At 47.9% G+C, this 27,585-nt stretch overlaps 1 protein-coding gene and 1 long non-coding RNA gene across 15 annotated transcripts in view; one reads left to right on the forward strand and one right to left on the reverse strand.

The window, feature by feature from the left end:
• Positions 1-27,585, reverse strand: part of TSPAN11 (tetraspanin 11) — a 203,203-nt gene that overhangs the window by 33,252 nt on the left and 142,366 nt on the right. For 5 of the 14 annotated variants that reach the window (XM_039538429.1, XM_039538361.1, XM_039538407.1 and 2 more), the window contains 2 exons: positions 24,813-24,921; positions 20,294-20,586 (listed from right to left, as the gene is read on the reverse strand). The exons of 1 other annotated variant lie outside the window; for it this stretch is intronic. In XM_039538429.1, coding sequence (XP_039394363.1) covers positions 24,841-24,921 — 81 coding nt within the window. In that variant the 3' untranslated portion in view covers positions 20,294-20,586; positions 24,813-24,840. Of the gene's footprint in view, positions 1-20,293; positions 20,587-22,375; positions 22,976-24,812; positions 24,922-27,585 lie in introns of those variants that run through there. 8 more of the 14 variants (XR_005598397.1, XR_005598377.1, XM_039538458.1 and 5 more) reach the window with 5 other exon arrangements.
• Positions 487-27,556, forward strand: LOC120405170. Its single transcript, XR_005598415.1, has 3 exons — positions 487-686; positions 1,648-1,734; positions 27,320-27,556. It is a non-coding gene; the product is annotated as an uncharacterized LOC120405170 (long non-coding RNA).

A 27,585-nucleotide genomic window follows, 5' to 3' on the forward strand; every position in this document is an offset into this window, starting at 1 on the left:
TCTCTATGAGCCCAAGCTGGACACTCATAGGGTATAACCTTATCAATCTCTGGAGAGAATCCCCTCTCCCCCTTTCTTTCTCAGTGAAAGCAAAGTAACAGCAAACAGGAATAAAGAATTTCCTTTAGCAAACACACAATTGCAAATATAGAAATTAAATCATAAGACTAATTCGCCTTTCTAATTAATACTCACTATTAATTAGTAGAAACTACTCCAGGAGAACTTGGAGACATGACTGGTCTCTTTTAGATTCAAAAGAGTTCTAACAAAGAACACAGACAAAGGCTTCCCTCCACAGAGATTTGAAATTATCTCGTCTCTGATTGGTCCTTTGGTCAGGTGGTCACCAGGTACTGCATGTTAACCCTTTACAGGTAAAACAGACTTTAACCCTTAACTATCTGTTTATGACAACTTACCTTTCCATAACTTGAGTTCTTTGAGATGTTTTGTCCCGATAGGTGCTCCACCGTAGGATGTGCACATGCCTGTGTGATCTTGATGAGAGATTTGAATCACCAGCCTCATGTTCCAGAGTGAGGGTATATAGGGAGAAGCGGACAAAGCCACTCCAGTTTCTTCTCAAATACAGAGCCAAAAGACTCCACAGCAGAGAGGAAGATGGGCAGGAGGTGGAGCACCTAGAGGGACAAAACACCTCAAAAACCTCAAGTTACTGAAAGGTAAGTAAACTCTCCTCCCTCTTTGAATATATGTCCCTGGGGGTGCTCCACTACAGAAGCCCGTCAAGCAATAACTCAATGTGGAGGTGGGTGCTGTGGAGGGAGATCCCTGGAAGTTTGGAGGACGGCATTGCCAAAGATCATGTGTATCCTGGATGCAGGTAGGATAGCGTAATGCTTGGAAAATGTCTGAACTGAGGACCAGGTTGCAGCCCTGCACATTGCCGCCATGAGAATGTCTTCAGAAGGGCTATAAAAATGGATGTGACCATGGTGGAGTTGGCTGTCACCCTGGGGATGGGGGGAGCACTCCAGCTATCTCTAGCAGGCTATAATGCAACACGAAACCCATTTCAATAGTCTGTGTGTGGAAATCCACTTTCCATTCCTCCTTTCAGAGGAGACAAACCGCCTGGGGTAAATCCTAAAGGTTCTTGTCTTGTCCAGAAGGCAAACTCCTCAGAACACCTAAGGTGTGGAGCCTGGCTGCTTCAGTCGAGGAGTGAGGTTTGGGAAAAAACACTGGAAAATGGATATCTTGATTGATATGAAAATCTGATGACACCTTTGATAGAAACTGAGGATGGGGGTGCAGCATGATTTTTTCATGGTAGAAGGTACTATATGGCAGGTAAGCCATGGACACCCCAAGGTCTCCCACCCTTCTAGTTGAAGTGCTGGCTACCGGGAATGAAGTCTTAAGGGAGAGATAAAGGAACGAACAGGTGATCCTAAGCTTGAACAGGGGGTTCCTTAAGGTGTTGAGGACCAAACTGCGGTCGCAAGGAGGTGTGGGGTTTTGGATATGAGGAAACAAATTAGATAAACTCTTATGGAATCTGGCTGTGGTATGATGGGCGAAGACTAAAAGGCCCTCAATAGACAAATGGAAGGTTGTAATGGCTGCCAGGTGTACTTTAACAGAGCTCTTTGATAGTCCCTGTGTTTTCAATTCCAACAGGTAATCGAGGATTCTCAAGAGAGGAGCTCCAGAAGCGTACACAGAGTGACAGGAACACCATGAAAGGCAGCGTTTCCACTTTTGCAAGTAAGTGTTACATATGGTAGGCTTCCTACTATTCAGAAGTACAAAATGAACCTCAGCCAAGCAGTCCAATTAAAAATTCAAAACCAATCAAGGAGCCAGACCTTGAGGTTCTGAGATATGAGGCTGGGGAGGTTCATGGTGCCTAAGTTCTTCTTCGAGTGATTGCTCCTATGCATTCCATGTAGGTGTGCGCGCCGCGCGTGCACGGTTCTTCGGAACATTTTTACCCTAGCAACTCCGGCGGGCCGGCTGGGCGCCCCCTGGAGTGGCGCCGCTATGGCGCTGGATATATACCCCAGCCGGCCCGTCCGCTCCTCAGTTCCTTCTTTCCGCCCGTGACGGCTAGTAGGAACAGTGGAGTGCTCCCTTACCTCCACAGCCCTAGCGTTCTCAATAGCTTTAGTGTATATAGTTGTTAATAGTTTGTTAAAGTTTCTTGTTATAGTTGTATAGTTAGTTGTATAGTATAGTAGTTAGGGAATTAGAGGGGTCAGCCCTCTTCTTCCGCCCCGGTGCGGGCTTATGCCCGGAGCACCGGGATTCAAGCCCTGCGTGGCTTGCCAGCGGCCCATGCCAGTGAGTGACCCGCACGACTCCTGCCTCCGCTGTCTCGGAGAGTCGCACAGGTCGGATAAGTGCCCCATTTGTGTGGCTTTCAAGCCTCGTACGAGGAAGGAGCGAGACTCTCGTTTAAAACAGCTCCTTATGGAGTCGGCTCTCCAACCTCCGGCACCAGCTCCATCGGCGCCGAAGCCTGCCTCCGTGAGCAGCGCACCGGCAGCACCGAGCCGCTCCGGTGCCGACGCGTCTCGGCACCCGGCACCGAAGACCCGGCACCGCTCCCTCTCTCCGGGGAAGAAGCACAAGGTGCCGAAGACGGCCTCTGCGAAACAGCAGCAGAAGCCGTTAGCCCAGCCGCCTCCGACTAAAACGGTACAGGCTGAGGCAGTGCACAAGAAGTGCACCGGGCCGTCGACTCCGGCACCGCAAGGGCCGTCAAGTCCGGCACCGCCCAGCTCCCCGGTGCCGACCGAGGAAGAGCTGAGGCTCCCGTCCACGCCGGAGGCGTTCGCGACGGCGAGGGAGCTGATCGACCTCACCGCGGATACGGGCCATCAGCTACAGGCACCGCCGGTGCGGACAGTCAAGTCCATCGGAAAGCCAATGATGATGCGCCCTCCCTCTCCTGGCGGCCGAGGTGATCGGAGCACCATGATCCGGTCTCGCTCCCGATCTCCCTCAAGACGACGGTCTCCAACGCACCGGGCCCGATCCGTACGTCGGTCAGCGTCGAGACGGCGCTCCCCGTCTCGTCGCCGGTCGCAGTCCCGGTACCGGTCGCACTCCCGGCGACGCTCCAGGTCCCGGTCGCCGAGTCGCCGGCACCGCACCAGGTCTGGCTCCAGGCATCGCGGGCGACATCGAGAATCACGCAGCCGCTCAAGGCGCCGCCGCTCGCGCTCGAGGTCCGACTCCCGGCACCGCCGGTCGAGCTCCCGACGCCGCAGGTCGAGCTCCCGGCACCGCGCTTCGCGCAGATCCCGGTCACCTATTAGACCGCTTGATGACCGGCACCGTCCGTCGGCACCGGAGAGGCAGTTTACTCCGGCACCGGACGTCCGCCCGGGGACCGCCACGGCTCCTCCCTGGCCTTCAAGAGAACCCTCAGTTGCTTCCCCTGAGGGCAGTGCGGTAGACTTCCGAGCGGGGTCTCTTCCGCAGGACCATGGACCTCAGCAATGGGGGTTTTGGGTGCCCTGGGCCCAACATGAACAGGGGCCTCCCCTTCCACCGAGGCAGCCAGGCTCGGTGCGTTCGGTGCCAGAGGCCACTGTCAGCAGGCCACCCCCGTCTCCAACGCCACAGACCGCTGCTCACGGTACACCGTTGGGGCATGAGACACTGGCACCGGAGCGCCCAGACGCGGAGCCAGCTCCTGAAGAGGTGCTGCCAGGTCACTCCTCGTCCTCCTCTCCCGACGAGGCGGTGGCAGGGGCGTCACCATCAGAGCCCCCGCCTATTGACCTCAAAGCGCACCAGGACCTTCTCCGGCGGGTAGCGAAAGCCATCAACCTGCCCATCGAAGAGGTCCAAGAGGTCGATGACCCCATCACGGATGTCGTGGGAGCAGACGCCCCCGTGTTGGTAGTCCAGTCCGTGAACGACCGGGAGCGTAACGGACAGCCTGCCGCTGCGCCGAAGTCAAAGGAGTCCAGGCGCATGGACTTATTGGGGCGCAAGATTTACTCGGCGGGCGGCCTCCAACTACGCATCGCAAATCAAATGGCCCTGCTATCCCGGTATACATTTAACATCTTGGGATGCCTGGGAAAATTCGCGGAGCTGACCCCGCAGGATTCCCGCCGAGAATTCTTGGCGCTCCTGGAAGAGGGCAAGCTGGCCTCCAGGACCTTAATTAAGGCAGCGGTCGACTCAGCGGACTCGGGGGCCAGAACTGTGGCGTCCGGTGTGACCATGCGACGCATTGCGTGGCTGCAGTCGTCCACTTTGCCGCCGGAGGTACAATACACCCTCCAGGACTTCCCTTTTGAAATGCAGGGTCTGTTCTCGGAAAAAACTGACACGAGAATTCAGACCCTGAAGGACGGCCGAGTGGCAATCCGCACTTTGGGAATGCATACGCCGGCCACACAGAGGCGTCCGTTCCGGCAACAGCCCTATCGGCCCGTGCCGCAGGCCAGGTCTCGGCCATTTAATAATCGCAGGGCCCCATTCCGCCGCAGACCATCGGGCGGGCGGCATAACCAGTCCCAAGGCTCGTCCAAAGCTCCTCAAGGTCCCAAGCTGACCTTTTGATGGGACGCCCGAGGACGGCGCACCACTCTCCCCCCAGGATCCATCCCCTTTGTTTTCAAGTCGCCTTTCCCGCTTCCTCCAGGCATGGTGTTCTGTAACATCGGACAGCTGGGTGCTCAACACCATCCAGCACGGCTACCGCCTACAGTTTATTTCGCCCCCTCCCTCCCACCTACCTTCCCCGTCCCTCTTCAGGGACCCCTCTCACGAGCAAGTCCTTTTACAGGAGGTCCAGTCTCTGTTGAGCGTGGGTGCCATCGAGGAGGTGCCTCCCTGCAGGCGGGGCAGGGGATTCTACTCCAGATATTTCCTCATCCCCAAGGCGAAAGGAGGTCTTCGTCCCATCTTAGACCTCCGGGAGCTGAACAAGTATCTCTGCAAGCTCAAGTTTCGGATGGTAACCTTGGGGACCATTATCCCTTCCTTGGATCCGGGAGACTGGTTTGCCACCCTCGACATGAAGGATGCTTACTTTCATGTGGCAATTTACCCCCCCCACAGACGCTACCTGCGCTTCATGGTCAACGAGGCCCATTACCAGTTTGTGGTGTTACCCTTCGGCCTCTCCTCCGCACCGCGGGTATTCACCAAATGCATGGCGGTCGTGGCTGCGGCCCTCCGTCGTCGTCGAATTCACGTGTATCCATATCTCGACGACTGGCTGATTCGTGGCCGCACCCAAGAGCTGGTGGCGGCTCAGGTGTCCGAGATACTGCATCTGTTCCAGTCTCTCGGCCTGCTTGTCAACGCCGACAAGTCCCACTTAGTTCCGACGCAAAGAGTGGAATTCATAGGAGCCGTCCTCGACTCCAATCTGGCCAGAGCCTGCCTCCCTCGGGCTCGGCACGAGACGTTGGCCTCCCTGATACGGACACTGCAGGCCTTTCCAACGACAACAGTGCGGTGTTGCCTGCATCTCTTAGGTCACATGGCAGCGTGTACGTTTGTGACCGCGCACGCAAGACTGCGACTTCGCCCATTCCAAATGTGGCTTGCATCGGTGTACCGCCCTCAGCGCGACCCCATGGATATGGTGGTGGTGGTGCCGAGTCCCGCTCTCCAGACGCTCACCTAGTGGCTGGATCCGGTGACAGTCTGCGCAGGGGTTCCGTTCCGCCCTCCTCGCCCGTCGATCACCCTGACCACGGACACGTCGGCGCTGGGATGGGGGGCTCACATAGGAGACCTGCACACCCAAGGTCTTTGGTCGGCCCAGGAGCTCTCCCTCCATATCAACGTCCGGGAGCTGAGAGCGATCCGTCTGGCGTGTCTCGCCTTTCGGACCCACCTTCAGGACCGCTGTGTAGCGGTGTACACGGACAACACCACAGCCATGTTCTATGTCAACAAGCAGGGCGGAGCTCGATCCTCCCCGCTTTGCAAGGAGGCGATGCTCCTCTGGGATCTTTGCGTAACCCACTCGATTCGCCTCGAAGTGTTTTTTCTACCAGGAGTGCAGAACACGTTAGCCGACCGTCTGAGCAGGTCCTTCGCCTCCCACGAGTGGTCCCTTCGCCCAGATGTGGCTTACACAATCTTCCAGAGGTGGGGGTTTCCCCAGATAGACCTCTTCGCCTCCCGGGCCAACAGGAAGTGCCACAGGTTTTGTTCCTTCCAAGGTCAAGCTCCAGGCTCCCTCTCGGACGCGTTTCTCCTGCCATGGACGGAGTCCCTCCTCTACGCGTTCCCCCTGTTTCCGCTCGTCCACCGACTGTTACTCAAGCTTCGGAGGGACAGGGCCCGCGTAATACTCGTTGCTCCGGCCTGGCCGAGACAGCACTGGTATACCCTGCTGCTCGAGCTGTCGGTTCGGGAACCCATTCCCCTTCCGCTGTGGCCGGACCTCATCACTCAGGACCTCGGCAGGCTTTGTCACCCGAACCTGCACTCGCTGCATCTTACAGCTTGGTTCCTGAGTGGTTGACCGATGCAGAGAGGGGATGTTCGGCGGCGGTGCAGCAAGTTCTGCTGGAAAGCAGGAAGCCTTCGACGCGCTCTACCTACCTCGCGAAGTGGAAACGCTTTGCGCTCTGGTACGACCAGCGAAGTCTTAACCCATTCTCGGCCCCCATTCAGACCGTCCTCGATTACCTCTGGTACCTGAAAGGTCAAGGTCTCGCGATCTCGTCCCTGAAGGTGCACCTGGCGGCTCTGTCAGCCTTTCGGCCCGCTACAGGAGGTCGCTCTGTCTTCTCCAACCCAATGGTAGCCCGCTTCCTTAAAGGCTTAGACCGTCTCTACCCTCAGGTGCGTCCGCCTGCTCCGACTTGGGACCTGAACCTGGTTCTCGCCCAGATGATGGGCCCACCCTTCGAGCCCCTGGCCACATGCTCTCTGCTCCATCTCAACTGCAAGACGGCCTTCCTCGTGGCGATCACATCCGCCAGACGAGTTTCGGAACTCCGCGCCCTGACGGCAGGTCCCCCATATACCGTCTTCCACGGGGACAAAGTGCAGCTTCGACCACATCCGGCCTTCCTCCCCAAGGTGGTGTCGGCCTTCCATCTCAACCAGGAGATCTTCCTCCCGGTCTTCTTTCCGAAGCCGCACGCCTCACCTCATGAGCGGCAGCTCCACACTCTGGACGTCCGCAGGGCCCTCGCTTTCTACATCGACCGGACGAAGCCCTTCCGGCATTCCTCCCAGCTCTTTGTGGCAATTGCCGATCGCATGAAAGGCGAGCCGGTTTCCTCAATTTTTCCTTGGTGTCGTCCTGCCCATACCTGAACGCAGCGAGCTTCTGCTCCCCCCGCGCCTCGCCGCCACGCACACTCGCGGCGCGCGCGCCTCGTCGGCCGCCTTCCTGGCCCATGTTCCCATCCAGAACATCTGCAGAGCGCCACCTGGTCTTCAGTCCACACCTTCCTCCCACTACGCATTGGTGCAGCAGTCTCGGACGACGCAGCCTTCGGCCCGCAGTATTACACTCCGCCACGCCTCATTCCGACCCCACCGCCTAGGTAAGGCTTGGGAATCATCTACATGGAATGCATAGGAGCAATCACCAAGAAGAAAAGGTTACTCACCATAGTAACTGGTGTTCTTCGAGATGTGTTGCTCCTATCCATTCCAGACCCGCCCTCCTTCCCCACTGTCGGAATAGCCGGCAAGAAGGAACTGAGGAGCAGACGGGCCGGCTGGGGTATATATCCAGCGCCATAGCGGCGCCACTCCAGGGGGCGCCCAGCCGGCCCGCCGGAGTTGCTAGGGTAAAAATGTTCTGAAGAACCGTGCACGCGCGGCGCACACACCTACATGGAATGGATAGGAGCAACACATCTCGAAGAACACCAGTTACTACGGTGAGTAACCGCCTTTTTTGTGTCAGAAGGTCCAAGCTAAGTAGGAGGCATCAAGGCAATACTACAGAAAGGTGAAGAATATCTGAGTACCAGATCTGTCTGGGCCAAGAAGGTGCTATTAAGATGAAACTGTTCCTACTCAGTTTGAGTAATGTTTTGAAGATGAGCACTGTTGGAAGATAGGTGCAAAGGCGAGCACAGGGCAAGGAACTTGGGAGGGTGTCTCTTAAAGAACTGAAGCCTCATCCCCCCTGGGAACAGAAGATTTGGCATTTTGTATAGTTCGGGGTTGCAAACAGCTTTACTATGGTGAGGCTCCATGCTTTCAAGACGCTGTGAAAGATCAGATTGTTGAGCTCCCAGTCGTGGTCCTGATAGAAGTTTCTGCCACTGTGTTCTGGAGGCCTGGCAAGTAAACCATGGAGATCTCTGTGTGGGGGGAAGTGTACCAGTTCCTATCGTTTTAGGGACTCTGCGCATAAAGACTAGGATCTTGTTCTCCCTTTACAATGTATACAGCACATCACTGCCCTGTGGCCTATCATTACTCTGACATCATGGCCCTGAATGTCATGGAGAAAGTGCTGGCAGCCGTAACGAATTGCTCTTAGTTCTGAGATGTTGATTTGAAGCAATGTTTCCTGTTGGGACCACTTGCACTGTGCAGCTGAACTTTGTAGTTGAGTCCCCCAGCCCAGAGGAGAGGAATCTGTTGTGATGATGCGTGATGGTGGTGGATGTGAGAGAGGGGCTCCCACACAGACCATCAGGGGGTCTCTCCACCAGCTGAGGGAGTCTAGTACCCATGGGAGTATGGAAACTCATTTGGCAAGGCTGTGTCTGTTTGGCATGTACATGGTTTTGAGAGAGACTTGAAGACATCAGAGATGTAATCTCGCATGTGGTGTAACAAATGTCAAGGCCAACATGTGACCTAGGAGCTGGAGGCAGGTTCTTACTGTTGTCTGAGGACTCTGCTGTGAAAGAATGTAGGTGTTCAGATTCCTGAGGTTTAAAATTGAATACCAGCCTCCATTTCTTTTGGGAAAAGGAAATATTTGAAATAAAACTCTTCCCAAAATTTCTAGGGGAAACCAATTCTATTGCCTCCAGATGCAGGAGGGATTGAACCTCTTGCTTTAAAAGATCCTCATGAGAGGGGTCTCTGAAGAGGGAGGGGGGGTTGGAGTATTTGTGTTCATAGAGTCTGGGGCATCTTCTGGGTACACCACAAGGGGTGTAGAATGGTATAGGGAAGGACCTTGCACTGAAATCTTGGAGTCTGAGGTGTCATCCCCAGAGTCCAAAGACAGGGCTCTAGGTATTGGTGCCAGGGTCAGTTCTGGGGGGCCAAGAAGGTGCTAGAGGAAGCAGAAGATGGGTCAATATTGGGATCCTGGCTTCTGCTGTCAGATGGAAGGAGGTGGTAAGTGTGGGACATAACAGTATCAATGAGGAGCTTCTCTAGGTGTCCCTTTAGAGGGGAGACTCCGATTCCTCTCAGATGAGCAGATCCTCCTGTGAGAAGAACCTGGAGGGTGCCAGAGGACTAAAGTAATAGACAACTGGGACCAGGGGTGGTACTGGAGCTTTAGCTGGATATGGGAAGCAAGTTGGAGTTGACAACGCTGCTGAAGTGGCAGCAGAAATGGTATCTCTGTGCTCAAAGCGCATGCAAACCAAGGATGATGGTACCGGTGAGAGCAGAGGCTAGGAAGGATTCTATGTTATTCTGAGAGGGTGTGTGTACCACTGCCTTAGACTTTCTTGAGTCTTGAGATTCAGATGAGTCTTGATGCCTGGATGGTGCCTCTGAGCACTGTTTGCTGGCAAGCTGATCTTGGGATGTCTGCTTAGGCAGTACTGATGCCTTGGTCCCGATGTCTGTTGGAGCCTCGGAGGAGTTTCAATCTTACCGCCCTTTCTTTGAGAGACCTGTTTTTAAACCCAGTGCACTTGAACAGGATTTGAGTGTGTCCAAGCCACCTGAAACAGTCGAATGCCTGTCACTCCAGGGGAAAAATCTACTGCAGGTCTGCCAAGGAATCAGTCCTGAAGAACAGGGAGGGTAAGAGTGAGAAACCCCCCTTGAGCAGAAACTGATGCAAAATTAAAAGATGACGATGACCAACTACTGAAGGAGAATACAATAAATAAAACAACATGAAAAAAGCTTCTAAGAGGCAGCAGACATGGAGTTGCTCTGTTTCAAGGTGCAGGTAGTTGAGATGGAATTGGGATGGCGGGTTCGCTCCTTTACATTCCCTGGTTCTGGAGCACGAGGTTGTGTAGCGCACAGGCATGGACCACAGATATCGCTGATTCAAATCTCCGGTCAAGAGCCCAGGGGCGCGCGCAAACCCTACACTGGAGCACCTATAGGGCCACATACTCAAAGAAGTCTGTAACATTAGAACATGAGTAAGTTACAGAGCAGTTGTACAGTACATCATAAACCTTACAGTCCAGGTATTAGCTCATATATTGGAAGAAAAGCTTTGACCATAATAATAAGCAGTGTTTCAATGCATCTGATGACATTTACTGTGGCTTTAGCTTGAGGTGGTAGAAGATTCATTAATGCAAAAAAAAAAAAAAAAGCACGCTTCTTGAGACTGTAAATTGTCTGTTATGTTAATGCGGTTGGTGCCATTACCAAGAGAATGCCAATAATCCTTCAGCATATGCAAGCAATCATGCAGTGCTCCCAGCTCATTAAGCTAGCAAGGTGTCTCTCGCTGATAGCCCTGCATTCGCAGTCGGGTGACTCTGAGGCAGAGTTTATGTAATAGCCAAGGCTAGCACTAGATACTCTGGGGTGCACCGCAGCTGCTGCCTGGTAGAGTTGAGGTGATGCCCATTGTGTTATTCCTAGGTGTATGACTTTACATTTGGCCACATTAAAAATGCATATGGTTTGATTGCACCCACCACTTTTACCTGCACCCCAAGTGTATTTATGACAGGGTGGATACCCTGCCTCTTTACTAGGAGGCTCACACCTGGCCACATGAATGGTCAGGTGTACTGTCTCCACCAGCTTTCTGAAGCTGGATCTCTCCTTGCCCGTAGGAAATGGGTGAAGGATCTCATCTACAGCATGGTCCCTTTCCTGGGGACACTGTGAATGTCCTGCTGCTGGAGGTTCCTGACTCAGTGCTGTTTTGGGGGTGGGTGGAAAGGGCTAGAGCAGGGTACCACTGACCCCTAGGAAGGAGGAGGAGGGGATCGTTTTGCTAAACAGAGGGACAGGGCCATGCTGGTGGCTCCGGTCTCTGAACACGACAATATCTTCAGGGCTGAGAGGCCACAGTGATCCAAACACCTTTCCATGGAGCCGATGGTTTGTAGGTGAACCATGCTGTGATGAGGTATTCAGATCTCACATTGGGCCTAAAGGGTTAAAAGGCAATACTGGGCCAGGGTAGCCCCGCCTCCTCCAGGCCTGCCAAGAATGCTCCCGCTGGAGGAGTGGGTCAAAAGGGGCTCAGAAGCCAGGCAAAGGGTGGTGGACAGGCTGCAGGAGAGAGGAAGCCAGATGAAAGGTTGAGCCTGCGAGGGGACCACAGAGCAGGTAAGATCCACAGGCAGAGCCTTCTCCTACCACCACCCCCTTTGAGAACCAGCAGGTCCTTCAGGGTCCTGATCCTTTGGACTCATTTGGTGTAAGGTGGTTGACTGTTTGGACTATAAGGGATACATCCTGAAGTGAAGGGATCTATAGGTAGGAAGTAACCCAGGGAAGCAAATTAGTCTCACACGGCAGACACTGCTGGTGATGCCCACAGGGCCCTGGGCAGTGACTTGGTGGAGTGAGTGGCTCTGGGTCCCCCTACCACACCGCCTCAAGGGCCTAGATCCAGATGTGGGTGGAAAGCTGAAGATCCCCAGTTTAAGGTCAGGAACAGTTACTTCTATCACCTTGACAGAGAAGCCTAGGGCCAGAAGTTGGGTGCTCTAACCACAGGCCACCCAACCCTCTGAGCTCCCTATCACACATGCAGTTTCTCTGCCCACCCGTCCTGGGGGATTATTCCATCCAGGCCTTTAGAGCTCAGGAGCCAGATTCCCCTGCTGGTCACATGAAGACCATCCAGCAGAACGTTTGTTCTGCAAAGGGGCAGAGCAGTGCTCTGTGGTACCAGCAGAGACTGTTACTCCGATTGTCACTTGCTGCCTCTACCACCCATTCCATAAAGAATTTAAACTGGTGTGTTAACTGTAAAGAAGATAGGACACTGGAGAAAATCAATTTCTCTGTGAAAAGGCTCTGATAGTCCTTAAATGGCTGAAGATTATAAATGCCTCCAGGTGCTCAGGCAAAGTTTTAGCACTTTCACCCCTCTCCATAAGACTATGAAAGTTTCCATGGCCAAAGGGATAAGACTGCATGTAATATGACAACTGGAGTGCACGTTTGCTCCAAGAAAACTCATACACTTAGGAATGCATGGATAATTTTTGTACTTAAGGCTGGCTTAGTGCCTTTAAGCAAATGCCAGCCATGCAAATAAAAGTACAGTTGATGGACATACACTGAACTCCACACCAGAAATGTGTAATAGCATCTAGAAACTTTTTGAACTGACCATAGTTTTGATGGGAACCAGACTGTCCTGTAGCAGAAATACATTGAGCACAACTGAGGTAAGGAAGGGAAAGGTTTTTTAAAAATTGACCTTTTCTTGAAATCATAGAAATCAGTGATTACTGTGAAATATGTAAATAGGCTCTAGTGCCCCCTGGCACAGCCTACACACTAGTGTGTAAGGAAGGCATTCACAGTGTGCTTTTCTTGGAACCGTAGTGGTTAATATTAGAAGCACAAGCTCTGGCCTGATGAGGAGCATTTTATTGCCTATAATAGCATTATGAGTTGCCTGGTAGATGCCAGGAGGTGTTTGAGCAAAAATGATACTCAGCGAATACTGAAGCTGCACAGCAATGCTTAGCTGCTACATAGCACTTGTCATCCCTAGATTTCAAAGCATTAGGTAAAGGTCATTAGCCCCATTTTATAGATGGAAAAACTGAGGCACAGACAAGTTAAGGCCCCAGTCTTCTAATACTGGGTGCCTCCAGTTCTGGGTGTCCAACTTCAGACATCGAGGATGAATCCTGGTCCTACTGAAGTCAATAGGAGTTTTGCTTCAGTGGGGTCAGGATTTCATCCCAAGAGCCTGATTTTTCAATTCCAACTATTGGTCAGAGCAGACAATGTTGAGCGCCTCTGAAAATTAGAATTAGAGAAGAAGTGAACTGAAAACTCATGAATTTCAAATATTTGGGGGGTGGGGGGAAAATACATGTTTCATGAACATCTGCTCAAAAATGTCCCTATTTATTTTAACCATATCTAGTAAAAAACCAGTCTGAGGCTAATTGTCCCCTCACACCCATGTAAATCAAGAGCAAATCCAGGGATTACAGTGGTGCTACCATTAGATTTTAGCAGTGTAACTGAGAAGAGACCCAGGTCCCATATGTCAAAAAGTTGCATGGGTGTAAAACTGGCGTAAGTGTGAGACTCCAGTCCGACAGGCACCTAAAGAACTTTATGTCCACCTGCTCTAGTGCCTAAGGGGAAGGTAGGTGCATACGTGACTTTCAAATGTGGGAATGGTGTGATAAGCATACACAGGACCTCTATGAAACCAGCGTTAGCTGCACCCAAATTCTGAGCATTGTGGGTGGGCCCAAGGGACAAAGTGGGACTTTCAGTATGGACGGGTGGGGGAGAGCAGCGCTTGGCTAGACCTGGGCACCCTGGATTTTGGCATGATCAGGAGATGCCTAATGCATAAAGCACAATTGGATGTGAACCCAGCATGCAGCACAGAAACAAGAGAGGCAGCAGCTGGGACAGGAAGACATCCAGTCACCCTGAGAGAGATAGGACAGGATGGATGGGGGAAGGGGAAGCTTAATGACAGGAAATGTGTGTCAGGCTCCCAGTGGGTTGGGGAGATAGAGAAGGGACACAGGCAGGGTTTGGATGGAGGAAGGAAGCAGGAGACTAGCTGGCCACAGGAAGGCGGGTTGGGTTAGGAGCGAAGGGAGATTGGGGAGTTCTACATCCCTGAGGCAGCCGTGAGAGAGGCGCATGCGCTTCACCTTCTATCAGTGCACAGCGGTTATGGTTGTGTTTCTTGGGGCTCACCAAGCTGGAGGACAGACATAGAAACACAGGCTCCACTAGGATGGCATCCGAACCCTCTGTGGTGAGCTCAAAGACAACCTGGAGACCAGGAGCCTGCAGAACCCATAAATTATCCATGGCTGAGAATGTCACCATGGTCCTGGGCATCATGGCAACTGGTTCTTGGCAGTGAACAATTGGCCAGACTACGGCCATCAGCGAGTCTGTGGTCTCTAAGGGTAACAAGCTGCTTCAGTCATAAGCTGATGCTCACTTTCCCTGTCTCTCATGAATTTTTTTGTTTCACTTCACAGCTAAACCCCATTTATCTCCTTTATTCTTTTATTGTTGGAGGAGGCAGTTTCCACTCCTGATAACACACTGAGCTGCCAGTCACCATGCAGTCACTAATATTTCCTTATCACAAAGCCATCACCGCTGTCTTGACAAATTACCCAGTGTATTTTGGATAAGCCTTGTTTTTTAAATAGATGCTACTGGTAAAAAATACTATGGACTTAACTGGGCAGAAAATTGGGGCGTTGAGAGAAATGATTTGCAGCAGTAGCACCCAAAAAAATGAAACCACAAAAGTTTTGGTGGTAAGGCTCTTAAGCTGCAGTCCGTTAGGATTGGAACTTTCTTAAAAAAAAATCACCATGAAACACCATGTAGGCCACTTTGATAAGACACAGATTATCTGGGGAAAATCTGGTCACTGAACCCAACGAGGGAGAGCTTAAATTCTGGTTGATGAGCAGCTCTGCCTTCTGCACACTGGGAAGCTATTCCTGCTTAAACTCAAAGTCAGTGCAAAGGGACCATGGCTGATTCTATTCTACTAGGTCTCAGCATTGCTAGTGTGTCACACTGAAGCGCTGTGCATCCCAGATGAATAAATGAAAAGTTCAGTGCTAAAGAAAAGGGGACCTGAAGGATATCCCTCAGGGAAGGGAACAGGCAGGACTAGAATTGGTTAGTTAAGCCCAACCAATTGTCCTCATGTACCATGACCAACATTTTTCAAATTGAGGTGTCCCAAATCACAAACCTAAATTCCATATACAGTGTCACCTAAATAAGTTTTTTTTTTAAAAGGGTTTTGGCACAGCTGGAAATCAAGTCACTTTTAATAGATAGCTAAAAATATATTTACGAGCCTAACTTTAGGAACCTACACTTGAATATTCTGACCTATATGTTTTGAATGAAAGAATGGAAATGCAAATATATATATTAAAAACACAAAACTAACTAAGAAGCAATAGCAGCACCATAAAAATCAAAGTGTGCAGTGATTTATTTTGCCCACACATCTGTCAAAGTGATATGTCTCCATGGATCTGTCTTAGCATCTCCATCACCATGTCAAACAGCAAATTGTTTCTAGTCAAGGAAACAAAATGAGACTGCACTGGAACAGATGTGCCATAAATCTACTTAGGGCTGGTAGTGTCCCCACAAAATGAGAAAGTGCTTAGGCAGAGAAATGAGGAATAGCATATGTTACAACATCAGACACCCTGCCTGCAGCTACTTTAGGCGCACACTCTTGCTTTACTTATAGTACAATAAGCACAGAAAAAAATCTATTTGTTAATAATAGTTAGCTGCTTTTTAACTGACAGTTTTCAAAATACTGTACTCTGGTGAGTAATTAGCATTATCCCCATTTCCCAGAGAGGGGAAACTAAGGCACAGAGACGTAACATGCTCAACACTGCATAGTGAATTGGTAGCAAACCTGAGATTTTCCCATCTGCCAGTCCAACGCCCAATCCACCAGACCATGCTCTCAACCCTTAAAGTCCTTCAGCATTTAACAGAGATGAAATCATTAGAATTCTTTAGAAATTGCTGACTAACCTACTGATTTTAATAGAGTGAAGAGCCATACCATAGCAGGGATATAATTTCTATTAGATAAAATTCCATAGGATTTTTGATAAAGGAAATTTTTACCATCCAGGGACTAAAAAAAAAACCCCAAAACCCCCCAAATTGTTTCACTGAAATGAAATAAAATGTGCTTATGGGACTTAGTTCTGATTTACATTCTATGCCTTTATTCACTGAAAGATTATAGTACCACATAGAACAGCATAACAATCAGTCAAATATGGCAAGAAATAGGAACCATGGGATACATTGGGGTTGTTTGACAAGGCAAAAGTTGGTGTAACAACTGTTATACTGGAGTTCTGGACTCAGCTATTAACTTAATGCAGCATTTTTACGTTACTCTAACTCAGGGGTCGGCAACCTCTGGCATGCGGCTCACCAGGGTAAGCACCCTGGCGGGCCGCACCTGTTTGTTTATCTGCTGCGTCGGCAGGTTCAGCCGATTGTGGCTTCCACTGGCCAATGGAGGTGGTGGGAAGCCGCAGCCAGCACATCCCGCAGCGCTTCCCACCGCCCCCATGGGCCTGGGACAGTGAACCGTGGCCAGTGGAATCCGTGATCGGCCGAACCTGCCGACGTGGCAGATAAACAAACTGGCATGGCCCGCTAGGGTGCTTACCCCGGCGAGCCACATGCCAGAGGTTGCCGACCCCTGCTCTAACTGATGGACTGTTTACATTACAATTCCAAACAAGCTGATAATGTGTATAATATAAAAGTACAATAGGGCAGAAGTGCTTTTCCTCCACTACATTTTATGTCTGACTGGAGGGCATATTTGTGTCCACTGCTTTAGACTGTATACAAGTTTGAGGCTTAGTTCTTTATATTGTTTAATATCCTCTCCAGCTGTACTTTCGATTGTGCAGTACCTTTTTGAGAGCTAGCGAGACTCTCTCTAACACAAAATGAAAGCCACTGTGCAAAGTTACATTTTTCACTTTGAATTTTTTTTAAAGCAGTCAGTTAATATCCTGATGAATTCTAAAACACCTTTACACAAAAGTTACTTTATCAATAGAAAAGCTAGTTGCTGTCTGTAAGCAGGTGATGTTCACAATTTGGCCTGGACAGAGTATACTCACATTTTATAAAATCCAAATTTAGGCCTCAATCCTACAATTGACAGTCTGCCTACATGATGTCAGTTCCCAGATCTGAGTCTTACCTCCTTCCTGGAATGTAACTTTATGGGTAACAAATATCAGTGAAAAACACACTTCAATCTATGCTGCTTTCATCCCCAAACTGGCTGTTCTTGGGGTTTGCCCTGCAGATCTCCTCTGTCCCATCCACTCATTTCTTCTATCTCAGGGAGAGGCTCCCACCCATCTTATATTTCTTGAATGGAAAGAGAGACTCAGTAAAAACACCTTGACAGATATATGTAGGGTCTAAGGCATCTGAATCAAGATAATGCAGCAGAAAAGCCCTGGAATCTGTCACCCTATTATGTCTCCTTTCGTTAGCCCTTCCTTTGCAGCTGTCACATGATTTAGCACGGATAACATGGACAGTAGCCTATGACATAGCGGAAAGCTGCTTGAGTATCTGTTTGCACTGCTATAAAAGAAAACTAACAGGTTCTACTTACCATAGCAACAAACATGCCTAGCCCTTCCTATCATTTCTCAGTCAGCATCGAGATGTTGACTCCCACCACCATTCAGCCCAGGATACCAGCCTCAATCGCTCACTTGTTAAATTTTTGAACAAGCACCTTTGTGCTTTCTCCCATGCTGCCTCTCATATTTTGGAGGCGCTCCCCATAAACATCCACCGAGCCAACTCCTTCTCCTCCTTCAAAACCCTCCTTAAATCTCTCCTTTGCTGAGATAACTATAAGAAACTTCACAACAGTTTAGGCTGCAGGTCTGCTGAGATCACTTCCTATCATGCTGACCAGCATTGTCTCATTGTGTCCTTGTACTCCCCCATTGGTCTGTCACTACCTGTTATCTCTTGTCTAATACTTTCATTGTAAGCTCTTTGGGCAGGGATAGGGGTTTTTTTTCATTTTGTTTTGGTTTTTTTTGTTCTGCATTTATATTGTGCCTAGCATAATGGGGTTCTGGTCCATGACTAGAGTGCTTAGGCCCTATGGTAATACAAATAATACAAAAATAGTAAGTTCAGGTCAAATAATGGGTTGTATCAATAGAGTTTTATCTCAAGCAGGTTAAAAATAAAAGTAACCGGGACTCTTCAGCTCATTGTGGATGGAGGTGCACACACAGGATCACCAAGTCATAAATGACCCTTTACCTCAAATGCATGCATTGCCTCCTGCCTTTCCCTCACCGGTGCTGTTTGGCAGTCCTAGCCTCAACCAGAAACTTACTGGTGTTAAACTGTAAAACAAGGAGGTGGTAACTAGCAAACAACTGCTGGCAAAAACCTGACAAGCCGAGTTAGAGACAGCCTGTGATTTAAAAGACCCCAAATGTAACTTGGGCTATGCCTACACTACATCATTTACAGGGGCACTGCTGTATCGATGCAGCTGTGCTGCTGTAGTGCTTCTGGTAAAGATGCTCTAAGCCGATGGGAGAGAGCTCTCCCCTCGGCGTAATAACTCCTGCCTCCTTGAGAGGTGGTAGCTATGTCGGCAGGAGAAGTTCTCCTGTTGCCATAGTGCTGTCTACACCAGCACTTAGGTCGGTGTTGCTAGGGAGTGTGGCTTATTCGCACCCCTGAGCGATGTAAGTTATATTGAACTAATTTGAGGTGTAGATGTAGCCTCAGAGAAGTAGCTTACAAGGCTATGAGAATCTGAAAATCATTAATATTACACACAAAACAACACCTAGAGAGTTATCCTTAAATAAAGTATCTTTTCTTACAGTTTCTCTTAAAACAAGTCTCAGAGGTATCACTGGCAATAGAAAAATGACCTTTCTGACACGTATTTAAGTAATAGTAATCAAGTGTTGAGTAATACACCTAAGTGTAATTTGTGAAACTATCTACTTTGGGTTCACTTGTATTTTGCAACTGTTGAATCTCTCATAAAATTACAACTGGTTTTTTTAAATTATATATAAAGTGGGGGTTTCCTTCTATTTTGCAACTACGTAATCAAGAACTAACTATGTGGCAGCAGAATCATTTGTTACTGAAAGAATTTCACTGTCCTGAAAGAGAGGATTGGAAAGAAAATTGATTGCACCTCTAGCCATCCTGTTCCATTCTGTCTAACCATCTGTTCCATCTAGGTACCCATTCCACCTATCTAATCATTTATCCATCCTGTGCTCGTCAAAGTGGTTTCTGAGCAATTTGGCAGTCACAGCAAAGTGACAGCAATTCAGATTTGTTTTTAATGCTATTTCTTTTTATTTGTTCTTAGTAACTGTAGGGCTCATTAGCAAAATAACCCTTATACCTAAGTGGAGTTAATATAATGCATTCTGATGACAGAAAACAGTTGAATGATGTAGTGTAGCATTTCAAAATCTTTTTAAAAAGAGGTTTTTCTCCTCTGAATCAGGATCCCTAAGCTGGGCACAAAATCTCCTCTTTGATCAGTTAGGTTTGTGCTGGTAGTCGGCAGTAAAGCTAAAAGTCCTAATGGAGGCACTTCAGATAAATATGGAACTGCACCAAGAGCAATGCAAAAGCGGATCCTCTCCCACTGTTGTCCCCTACTCACAATCTTCCCAGAGGCCCTAAATTATAATTGAACATACTTCTAAAGCAGGGGTTTTCACACTTCATTGCACCACGACCCCAATCTGATGACAAAAACTACTACATGACCCCAGGTGGTGGGGCCGAAGCCCGAGCCCCACCACCCCAGGCGGGAGGGCCAAAGCCAAATCCCAAGGGCTTCAGCCCCAGGCAGGGGGCCTGTAACCTGAGCCCCACCACCCAGGCTTCAGCCCCAAGCCCCAGAAAGTCTAAGCCAGCCCTGGCAACCCCATAAAAACGAGGTCATGACCCACTCTGGGGTCCCAACCTCCAGTTTGAGAACCGCTGTTCTAAATCAAATCTAGCTGAAATGCATCCAGTCTACTCATGTAGTACCCTCTGCAGGGCTGTTCCTGGTGCAGCTCTGGCAGCAGGGCCAGTCTGTTACCCTCTGTCTGAAACAAAAGGTGCTGGGACTGAAGTGCAGCTTCAATTGGACCTGAGGGAGGGGGAGACAGACACAGATTGAAAAAAAATACTAAACAGCAAAAAGTTGACATAGTTCTGAAATCTAAAAAATCCCTTCATTTAAAAAAATACAGCTAGTTGCTTGAGTTGAAATATCCTATAGTCATGAAGATATTTCTGTTAAACTAAGAAAATCTGGGATGAATATGCAGAGGATGCACTGTTACCGCACAATACAGATTGTGGAGCTACAAAAGAATTTCTTTACAAATCATACTGCATAAGAGTAGTAACGCTTTTACCAAAAAACAATAGAAAATATTTTTCTCTTCTCAGTTAAGAATTATTTCAAGGTGGATTGGAAAGTGTTCCAGGCAGTGACCTTGCTAAAATTCATCTCAATTTAAGGCAACATGAACAGAGAAGGAGGCTATAAATATGGCCCATTAAGCATGCACAGTAATACTGATACACGTTGAAATGTTGCTTCTCTAGATTGTGCATTAAGGAAAAGAGAGCGGAGACTTTTAGTCTTCAGTAAGAGTCCATTTTAATTCTTCTGTGTAGACAGCAGGTAAAAATCATCCCACAGCTCTGTGTTTAAAACAAAACAAAAATAAATTATTGTACCACGTCAGTAGTGGATGGAAAACACTAATGCATAGTAGCAGAGCTAATCCAATTTCATTGAACCAAAAGAAATTTTTTTAAAAGGCCTTTTTATTTGCATAGTAATCAAATTTCCATTCAGTCAGATATGGATTGTGTTTTTCCATTAATACCGTATCGACAAACAGAACTCTAAAAGGTCAACAACAAAGATTTCTTATACAGAACAACACAAGCTCTTATGATGCCTGATTTCTGTGCCCACCACAAGGGTGGACTTTAGGCCCAAGCTCACTGCACATCCAGGGGCCCTTCTTCCTGCTGCCAGACAATTGATGGCTCTGGTAAAGGTATGGCTTGTTGAGATGCACCCCTGCGAGGTGCCAAGCACATTCTGGGAGGCTCTGAACACTACTACTCCCACTGACGTCAATAAGTCTGATCCTGCTGCCACCGTGAGTTTGACCATCTGCTCTCCCAGCACTCTCAGGGCCATGTTCCCTTCTCAGCTTCTTCCCATCCATCTGCACTCGGGCCTGACACACTGTGCTGGAGACCAGCTCTTCCCCCTACACTTTGCTCACTGCACTCTGCATTGGATCAGCCTTTGCCATTGCTTGGCAACTGGGGGAATATTGTTGGTGTACGGCGGCTAGGCGTCCAGTCACAGGTAGGATGAGGCTGGATGGTGTCCTGCCTGTCCTACTTTTCACAAAACATAGGTGCTGTCCTGCCCCCAACACATCATCATGTCAGCTATTTCCTTTCAAAGTGGGACAAGAGAAACACCAACCACCTAATCCTTGTCCCTCAACATATGATTTCCGTTGGTGTTGGGGGAGCAGGGGGAGGCTTGCGGGATCAGGCCCTGTCAAGGAGAGCCATGTCAACAGATCTCTCAAAGACAGCATCTGTGTCCTGACTGGAGTCCTCTGCATCCATCTCCTCAGCTGTTTTTTTCTTACCTTTGTCTTGTTTGTTACAGTAGGTTAATTTCTGGCAGCTATTTTTCCATGCTTCAGAATGTTAATATCACCATTCTATTTATAGTTCCCATGCTGACACTTGGTAATGAAAATATATTTTCACGACTTGTATGCGCTCCTCTGGCTTTCTCCTTTTCACCCCCCCTGACCCTACTGCTTTCTTCTTGGATGACTGAGACTTTTCATGCTGCCGGGCAAAATTAGTTGAAAAGAGGAGTATTTCCAAAGTTGAAAATGATTTAACCCCCCAAAATCAGTCTCATTTAATTTATGAGAACAATCTGATTGTTCCTTGAGCACTGACCATATTGTCAGAACTCTGGATATCTCCAGAGATGTAGATTAATGAAGAACTGCAGAGATTAGGCAAAAAAAATCCCGACTGGTTCAAATCAAGATCTTGCCTGTGTTTAGGCAGAACATATACAGAAGCCTAACCAGAGCTAGGTTAGGTAGTTGGAACGTCATTAAGAGGAAAGTAAAGGCAGAATCTTGGTCTTGGAGCTTGGCAAACAAGCAAAGGTGCAAATGACATTTTACGCTTTACTGCATTTCTGAGCTGTAAATCAGCCCAACGCAGAGGACCCAGGCCAGGCCACACCCACCATGTAAACCCATGGGGCCAAATCCTGATCCTGACGACATCGATGACAAATTTTCATTGACTTTGAGAATGGGATTTGGTGTGAAAGCACAAATCCGGGTCCCAGCACCTGTTCTCTGCAGCTAGGCCAGGCACAGGGCAGATTTGGGATAGGGAAGAATATTCTTCCCTAAACTACGGGGCAGTTGAGGAGATGCTCCACAAAAGTTGCCTCAGTCATGGTAGCCACCATTGGGCCTTATGCAGTCCTCTGTGGGGCAAAGGACCAGAGGACCTGACCTGGATGGGACTTTCTGGCCAGCCCATGCCTCACCCCTTCCTGCCCGCTGCAGGTGGACCCTGCAGCGATGAGCACTGTGCTAAGCATGAAATCTGCTCCTCTGGCATGGCTCACCCTCCCAGTCCCCCCCTTCCCAACAGGACTCCATTAGTCCTACTGCATGTGGCCCAGATCTCTACTCCATTATGCAGCACTTCAGTGATGTGGGGGCCCTGAAGTGGCTGCCTCTGCTCTGGGGCAAATTTCATCTTGAATGCTAGAGAATCTCATCGAGTTTGCTCATTTGCTAAAGCGGGGCATTCGCTCTCTGAATGTGCGTGCAGTGCATGTGGATCTGCTGTCACGTCCATTTTCTGCCTCAGCTGCTTCTACTAATAAGGCTTTGATGCACTGGGTCACATCTTGACTTAATTGCAGTCAGACTCTCTTGGCAGGTCATTTAAACAGAACATCTCCATGAAGCTGAAGCAGGTGCTTGTTTTCCAGTTCCATGACAAGGGGGGCCTGTCAACAGAGCAAGGGAGGGAGCTGCAAAAGCTCTACCACCAACTCACAGACAAGACAGCTTATTACTAATCTGACAGTGCACAGTAAACACACTGGGCCTCATTCTCATTTACACCAAAGCCACTTTATACAGCTCTAGGAGCGGAAAAGGGCCTTAGAGTGAGAGTAAATCTCATTTATTCCCCCTTTAAGGTCTCTCTGCGCTGCAGAGCAGCCTTCGTGTATATGAAAATCAGGCCCACAAACCTGGAAGTGCTGCTGGACTCCACACAGAGGCTTGGCTCTAAACAGAAATAATAAAAAGACCTGTTTGTTGCAGGAGAGATTTCAGACTGAGGTCCAGTCCTGGCAATCAGAGATGGCTCCACTCACCATTGGGTTGAAAAACAGCACACAACTGATTACTGCTGGTGCCATGGCTTTGTTGTTATTTGTGTTACTGAAACTCTTGTGTTGGGACAGGAGTCTTCTGAATTGGGTGGATTTAAGGTTCCCAATTCAGAAGACTCCCATCCAAACACAAGAGTTTCAGTACAAATTCTTCTTTGAATACCTTACTTTTTTCCTTTCCTCCTCTGAGTTTTATGTATGATTCCTACCCATGTTTCTAGTATCCCTGCCCAACTGATCAAGATCAATCAGTAGGATACAACACTTAAAATGATCTGAAAAATATCAAGCCATTATATTTATATTACTACTGACATGTCCAACTGGACCATGTCACTAAGGATGATTACAGGCCCTATTATTATTACTATTATTTACTCCCACTTTAAGGCCCTTTTACCCAGCCAGAGGGGTGTGAAGGGGCCTTAGTGTTAATAAAAATCAGGCCTTATGGCAATTGCATATAAAACAAACATTGAACTCCTAGTAAAAAAGTTAGACAATTCCAGAAAATCTATTCCAGTTCTACTGGCACCAATAATATTGTTTTGATCAAATTAATTTTGCTGGTAATTGAAGAGATTTTGTCTTTGTTTAGGGCCTGATCCTGCAATGAGTAATCTCTACTTAAAAGAGTACAGTGGCCTTCAACATTTGTATGAACATAAGGTTGTATCCAGACCCCACTGAAGTTAATGGGTGCTTTGTCTCTGACTTCAGTGGGATCAGGATTTCTCCCATATGAACTGGGATAGAAAATAAGACCAGTGGTGCATCTAGCCCAATATTCTGCCGCTGACAGTAATTCCAAGGAAGATACAAGAAACTCTGTAAAGGACAATTAAGGAATAACCAGCCCATAGGGAAAATTTCTAAGCATGAAGGTTTATATCCCTTGTAATTTATTTTATCCTATCTAATGTAACTGTGGTTCTTCTCATTATCTGTATAAACATCCAATCCTTTTTTTGGAATCCTGCTAAGCTCTTGGCCTTTGCAATTAGGTAACTTTACTGCCGTATTCCCTATAGCAAAAGGAATACTTGGAGAATTCTACTAACATTGCTGTACTGTTAGTTAGCTACAAAAGCTATTAAAAAGTAAAAGGGAGCCACTGTAGACCCATTGACTTCAGTGGAACTGCTCATGTAAGGGTTGGTCTTGGAAGAGTGGGTTTGCAAGATTAGGCCCTATGTTATGTTTTACAAACATTTAATCATCCTGAGTGCTTATTTGCTCTTACACAACTCCACAAAGACAGGCAAATCACATGCAAAGCCATTGCAAGCCCGCCTTTCAGTTACAGGTTGTGCTGTGCCGAAAGAGCTGACAGCCTTTTACCAAACACCCAAGAAAAAACAAAAAGAATCATGCAAGATGGTCACAAGCCACAAGAGCATTCCCAGGCATGCATTTAAAAGAATACCACACACACACACCATACCATAGTAGGGGTAAAGAAGGCTAACCAGTCACATTACAGAATACGCATCTTCTTCCTCTTCCTTATAGAGAATATAGTTAAAATAGGCAGTCAGGCCTGCACCAAGCAGCTGGTACACCATAAACAAAAACAGTCAGGAAAACAAGTTAGATTGGCTTGAACAGATTAGCTCAGTACAATAATGTCGAAGGATTGAACTAGCTGCCCCCTATTCATTCCAAATTAGCACATGACACAATCTCTAATTTCCTCATGACAAGAATTGGAGCTGACCACAGGAAAGTAGCAATTTGGGCTTTTCCTTCACATATCTGTATGTTTGAAAACAGCGGGATTGTCAAACGTTTTCACCCTCTGATGATAAAATAAGGAAATTAAAATAGTGAGCAGCTGTTTCTATAGTTTAAATCATTCAGTCTTCAAAATCAATACAAATTCATTTGCAGTACAGCAGAACCACACAAAGGTTCCCATCCAACAAAGCATTTGAACACACGCTTAACTTTAAGCACATGAATCACTGAATTGACTTCAATGGGACTGCTTGAGCAGTAAGCTGCTAGTCAATGTGAGTAAGGGTATCAGAGAGGCTGGTTCTAATTTGCACAAGTCAGTTATTCACAACAGTGCAGTCATTGGCACAAATGAGCAAGGCTCTACTGCAGGGACCCCTCAGGGGGTAGTGAGGGTTTTTACATGGGGGGATTGCAAGCTGTCAACCTCCACCCCAAACCCCGCTTTGCCTCCAGTATTTAAATATATTTAACACCATTATAAAAGTGTTTTTAATTTATAAGGGGTGGGGGTCACACTCAGAGGCTTGCTGTGTGAAAGGGGTCACCAGTACAAAAGTTTGAGTGGCTACTGCTCTACTGTAACTGGGTTTTTGAAGCTGTACAATATTATTTTCTTAAATCCTACTGCTTTCTCTGTAGATAAACTACTCCTGAGAGAGAACAGTGGGAACCTAAACTGCCTAGGAGTTTTCTCTCACTTGACTACCCAAGATACAACCTTTGGCTTCTTTCTGCCACTTGAAAAATAAAAAAAAAAATCAATTAAATTTTATTTAATATGAAGAAAATAACTCCCTACTTGAGCAGAAGCCAGACAATGTTGAGATTTATGAAATCAAGTGCTGTCTTTCTTGCAAGTTGTCTGGATAGAACCCATTTCTCCACCCCTCACTGGGCCTATTTAGTGCCACTTTTCATGGTTGCAATGCCTGCTATAGGTGAGGTAGGTATATAGGCCTCATTTGAAGCCCATCATAGTTGATGGAAGGACTCCTATTAACATCAGTGGACTATAATGAGGGACCATAGTGCATGCACCATTAAAGCAGCAACTGTCCTTGGAAAGAGAGCTATGGTTGATTCATAAAAAAATACCACACAAGTGCATTCACGTTCAGCTTTGGCATCAAATGAGCATAGAGCTTGTTTCTTCCACACGAAAGAACTCTTCCAGATTAATAGACTAGCGCTGTATTTAGGCAGCTGGAAAGAAAGCATGAGAAAACATCATGTGCTGCAAACCAAGTGTTTTGTGGGGACAAAGTGTAACCTTTTAAAATGAATATTAAAATTTCATGAGAATTAAAACAGCATGGAATGCACCGTCCTCCTAAACGATTGTTAGACATGCAGAATAAAAGAAACGTGCATATCAGTGATGTAAGAGGACCTGCCTCCTTCTAAGCTACAGCCCTGATTTTGGATGTGAGCTTGAACTTGAGAGGTCAACAACAGGAAGGCCTAAGCAGAGTGACGCTGTATTATACAAGGCATTAAGCCTTTATTTAGACTTCGGTGGAGGCAAAAATAAGGGATAAGTAAAGGTCCTACTGAGCTTGATTGTGCTTTGTATGCTTCCTTGTCTGTTGTTCATTCTTATCAGTTTGAACACTCGTTTGTTGATTGGATTAGAAAAGCCATGGGAGTGCAGAGTGCATGGTAGCAGATATCAAGCTGTGAAAGACCTTATCCATGATGCGTGACAAATCAGAAGAGCTCCTGAAAACTCCCTGGGTTGCTATCCATTGCCCTTTCTGGATGATAAGCCACTGGAGGGCAAGAGTGAGGTGGTTGAACTGAATTAGAATAAGCGCTAGACTATGACTTTCCCATATAACTAGAGCGCTGCAAAATATTTGAAACAAGAAATGAGAAACATTAGCAGTTTACAGGGTTTTTTTTAAAGAAATTGCTAGAAGTAGAGTGAGACTTATTTAATGGAGAGAGAGACTGCTTTTGAGGTTCACAATGAAGCAGTGGGAAATGGTGGCCAACGCTAACAACCAGTGTGTATACGGAGAACTTAAGCTATGCCTCTCACCCCAGTATGTGAGTAGAGCATATGCTCAGTGCAGCGTATAATTGAGCATACAGGGCACATGCAGTAATACTTTGCCTGCACATATTCAACACTGAAAAGTGAGCTTGGTTGCAAATCAGCTCAGAAGGTCTGTAACTTTGCCACTACATGAATTTATTCTTTTGTTTTAGTCACACCTCTCACTGTGCATGTGCTGGGCCTAAGGCATGAGGACATTGTGGCGTCCTGGTAAGGAAGGGGCCAGATTTGCTGCTGTTGCAGATGCTCTTCTGTAAGTGCAATTGTGAATACACTTCTGCATCTGAACACTCACTGCTCTTTTACTCCGCCTGCTCCTGAGGTAAGCTCACCTCTTCTGATCTAGTCCCTGCTTGGCATAAACTCCATTGTAAACACTTCATGGCCTTCTTGCTTAAATGAAAAGTTGGTTAAAAAT

The sequence above is a fragment of the Mauremys reevesii genome, linkage group 1, assembly GCF_016161935.1.
Source record: "Mauremys reevesii isolate NIE-2019 linkage group 1, ASM1616193v1, whole genome shotgun sequence".
In the NCBI taxonomy this organism is placed as follows: Eukaryota; Metazoa; Chordata; order Testudines; family Geoemydidae; genus Mauremys; species Mauremys reevesii.